Source organism: Lipotes vexillifer, unplaced genomic scaffold (genome assembly GCF_000442215.2).
Source record: "Lipotes vexillifer unplaced genomic scaffold, Lipotes_vexillifer_v1.1 scaffold534, whole genome shotgun sequence".
Taxonomy (NCBI): domain Eukaryota; kingdom Metazoa; phylum Chordata; class Mammalia; order Artiodactyla; family Lipotidae; genus Lipotes; species Lipotes vexillifer.
In genome coordinates this window covers 1,843,307-1,847,782 of record NW_006787833.1, presented here as the reverse complement: position 1 = coordinate 1,847,782, position 4,476 = coordinate 1,843,307, and the positions used below count along the sequence as shown (strand labels likewise).

Here is a 4,476-nt window from a genome sequence, read left to right as displayed (position 1 = left end):
AAAAAAAAAAAAAAAAAAAAAAAAAAAGTATTTATTTTGAGCCATGAATGTGAAAAATCAAGGATTTGGTTGAAGAAAAAGAAGTGTTTATTTAGGCCATCCACTAGGATCATAATAAATAATGCAATATACTAATGTAATAACAGATGTTCTCATGCATTTATCACATTTAAAATATACAAGAAAGCTGGCTTACAGGGCTGTTGGGACAAATTTGGAAAAGTGTATTTGGCAATACAGTGAAAGCTGACAGTCTTAAGACTATCAGATTCTCTTTCCTCTATATGTCTGTGAATAAATGGTAATGTTCCCTTATAGCTTCTACTTTTTATAAACATGCCAGAGCTAAGCCAATTGTCAAAGGTCCAGGTTGACAATTTGTTATTTATCAATCAATGTTTCTAATGGAAACCAGATTTTAGAAAATAACAAAGATAAACTCTGTTGCATTTCAGTGTGGAGGCTGATATATTGCATGCCAGAATCATTTAAACACTAAACTGTGCCTGAATGAAATAAAACCCCAAAGTAGAAGTTTATAAATAGTAACTCTGATACTCAATATAAAAATGTTATAATATGATGTTTGATAAATGACCAAATTATCTGACTGCAACAGTGATCAACTTTGATTACAGCTTAGTTTTGCTAGTAAATTTCACATGAAGAGTTTAAATAGGGTAACCTTTAACTTAAAGCTTTAAAACAAATAATTTAAACATATCTTAAACACTGAAAATGTGTTTTCATTTGTTATTTACAGTTAATCAATGATACCAGTGTATAGCTTAATTGAGCCAGTCGCCAGTCTTTCATCCCTCTTTCAACATCTGCTATTACAATCTTCCTTATAAATACTTCAGCAAATCAGTTTAGTGAAGGAGACCGATCTGTGGTCCAGAGTAATTCAATGTATGGCCATTTGGTTTGGAGACAGCGTTTAATAGGAGTGTCATCTGTCTGTAGCATGGGATCTTCAAAACCCATAACAACTGCGGTTCCTTCCACATACATTACCTGTTGAACAAAATAAAGCCACCAAGGTCAGTCAATCAATATTCTTAGCAAAGTCTTGTGAGGGATACATAACTTTTCATAGGCTAGCAAACAGGGCACTGTGTACTGTTGTTTCATATGGAACTTTATGTCTAATTTTATTTTGATAGAAATTAAAAGCTAGAATATCTGCTTCCTGATTAATGTGAAATCTGGAAATGAGATGGTGAAACTACTTTTTAACTAACTTTAACTACTAGCTGAATTTAGGTTGTAAGATCATGATTTATAAGAAGTGTATGCAAATCCCAAGAACATACCATTTCTGATAAAAGAAAAATCATTCTTCCAGTAATATACACCCCTTGAAAAAATTTACAATTTTCTTTATATAACAACAACATTTACTTAGTTCCTATTGCTTTAATAGGGAGGCACTCAGCTATATATTCTGAGAAGGACTTTATTTTCTACTTTCAATCTAAATGTTGAATTTCCAGAGCTGCAAGCAAACTGGATGTTTGTCAATGAAATTTTCTATTATTGTACTAAATACTTCTGAACTACTGTTCATGAATGTACTTTGTTCTGCATGAAAAATCATGGAGAAAAAAAATTAAAGGACGTCAGGTCAGAAATAAAAATATATGTAATGGCAATGACTATTAAAAAGATAGATAGATACACTGGCAGGTGGATATCAGAAAAGTTTTATTCTGATTCTTTAAACAACTTTTAGAAGTCATTTGTGAAGTAACATACTAGCTAAAGCCCTAACTCATTATAAGCGCCCACTGTATACATTAAAGCATTCAGTCATGAATTTCACTTTGTACCAAGAGAAATTCTAACTGCATAATTTAAACGGAACAAATACAGACGACTGCTCTCTTCCAAAGTATGTGTAATGATTTTTACATGCAGTGGCTGATACACATGATTGTAATTACGTTCTTCCAAGATAAAAGCTATAAACTATTTGACCAAGGAGCCAAGAGAAACAACTTGATCAGCCTTAAGTTGGAGTCTCCTTAAATATGGGAATATTTTCTATTACTAGGCCAGACAGTTTGGTTTCATAAATCTCTTTTTAGGAGGCTCTAAAGACATACTTTAATGTGACACAAATACTTTTACCTTTTTGCATCTTTACTTTGGTTGCTGTAGTACTTTCTAGTTTTGATGGAATAAATTTACTATTAAAACTGTAAGTCATGCTTTTCAGCTCTCCAAAGCAAAACTTTTCTCTGAAAATCCCTTGCTCATGATGTTAGAGCAGACCTGCTTGGGTGGAGTACCCCGACCTACCTGTGTGTAGGCCTGTGCCCCCTGGTGGGTCACATTCCCTTCCGTTGTCTGTTTCCTCAGATATTTTTAGTAGTACCTTACTCTGTGGTCTACCAGATTTCTAGCTCCTGCGTCACTTTATGGTATACATGCTTCGTGTTAAGAGTGCTTACGTACTATGTCATGTTAATAGTTCATCTTTGATTTCTGACCTCTTTGTTAGTATGGCAGACGCTTGTCATGAGCACGATTTGAAAACTTACTATATACAGGTAGCGTGGTCAAGCAGACCAAGGACACGATTGGGAATCAGGAACTCAGTTCCAATCCCTGCTCTGCCAATGACTTGCTGTGTGACCCTGGGTGAGTCACTTAATCTCCCTGTCTCAGAGGCCTCATCTGTAAAATATGGATAATATTTGACTGACCTACCTTGCAGGGATTGTATAGGCAAGTAACTAGTGACTATAAAGTACCTTCTATTACAAGGCTACATAAAACTTCAAAATCTAGAGGAAGCACTCATTTACACATATTAGAACAGAGCATACAAGTTTGCTTACTGACAATTTATATTTTGCTATAGATATCAGTAAATCATTTTACTATGAAAAAGACCTTCAAACCGAATGTAATAAAGTTCTAATTTATATTGTTATGAAAATAAATTTTAGTCAGGTTTAGATTTGCTCTAACTGAAATTATGCATCTAATATACATTATGATCTATTTTCTCTAGCCATCCTCAATTTAGATACATCTGAAACCAGCATGGGTATTTCAAATTAAAAAGGCATGTTAGCCACCAAATGTAAAATAGCTAGTGGGAAGCAGCCGCACAGGGAGATCAGCTGGGTGCTTTGTGACCACCTAGAGGGGTGGGATAGGGAGGGTGGGAGGGAGCCGCAAGAGGGAGGAGATATGGGGACATATGTATACGTATAGCTGAGTCACTTTGTTATACAGCAGAAACTAACACACACACCATTGTAAAGCAATTATACTCTAATACAGATGTTAATCGTTTAAGGTATTAAAGACAGAACCACTTGCTTCAGGACAGTGGGGCCAGTTGCTGGCACTGGAAGAAGACACCCCCTACCACAGTAGTTCAAGAGACTGGAGGCCATTCATGAGGGAAGTAAAATAGGGGTTCAGCACCAACTGTCTCTATGGCACCTTCCAACTCAAAAGCCAGTGGGAGCTCCCAAGTGTGAGGGGTGAGTCTGTTGACGCTGCCGGGAATCGCCCCGCTCTCTGAAACACAGCGTGCTCAATTATCACACTTTCTGTCATCATTTGTTCAAGTCTTCCTTTACTCCCTTAGTACAATTTTATAGTTTATTATTTTATTTGTATAAATACTTGGTTTTTTTGTTTGGTTTCTGCTTTCTGAGATTTAAAAGTTATAGTAAAATAAAGGAATAACTTCAACTTCTGTATTCCCACACACACACAAAAGGCATGTTAGGCTTTATACCTTCTAATATTAGCTATAGCTACTGTGACTGTTACCGGCATAAATGCAAACCTAGGAGCTATATCTTAGGTGTAGGCAAAGCTCATTAATCAAAGAGGGTGAATTGGCGAGACCAAAGTTTTGATTGTGGACGTGAAGCACTGATGTGCCTCTGTCCATGGAGCAAAGCACAGTGGGTGAGCCGCGGGGGACGCCCTCGGCTCCCGTCCCAGCTCCGCCGTTTCCTGGCTGCCTGACGGCAGCAAGCTGCTTACCTCTCCCATGCGGCAGTTTCCTCCACTGTAAAAGGGGGATATACAGGCAATACTTACTTCGTGGGATGGTGTTAAACTTCAGATAAAGTGCTTAAGACAAAATGCTAGGTGTTACGGATATTAATTTAAATCCTTTAAAATATTTTTCTAAATCAAAAATCTCACTCTTGCCCCTTCTTTGTCCATTTAAGCGGATCAGTAACTTTCAGCACACTAAACTTGATTTAGTAATATCTACAACACCCAAGGGTAACAACATGTATGTAGATGGAGTTATCTTGTCCCAGTGACACTACTGCTCCAAAATTCCAATGAGGATCTCACTGAGTCCAGGTCTAAAATATGCTCTGATAGTAAAGAGACTCCTAGAATAATCTCCTTCCTTAGGTGGCAAGTTTATGGGAATCAAACATTGTTATATACTCCTATATTTTTTTTTTTTTTTTTTTTTTTTTTTTT

At 36.4% G+C, this 4,476-nt stretch overlaps 1 protein-coding gene across 1 annotated transcript in view; it reads right to left on the bottom strand.

Moving 5' to 3' along the window:
• Window positions 1–68: 68 nt before the first annotated feature.
• The window catches only part of MINDY3 (MINDY lysine 48 deubiquitinase 3), a 95,127-nt gene continuing 90,719 nt past the window's right edge, over window positions 69–4,476 (bottom strand). Inside the window, exon 15 of the mRNA XM_007460879.1 lies at window positions 69–1,017. Coding sequence (XP_007460941.1) covers window positions 868–1,017 — 150 coding nt within the window. The 3' untranslated portion in view covers window positions 69–867. The remainder of the gene's footprint in view (window positions 1,018–4,476) is intronic.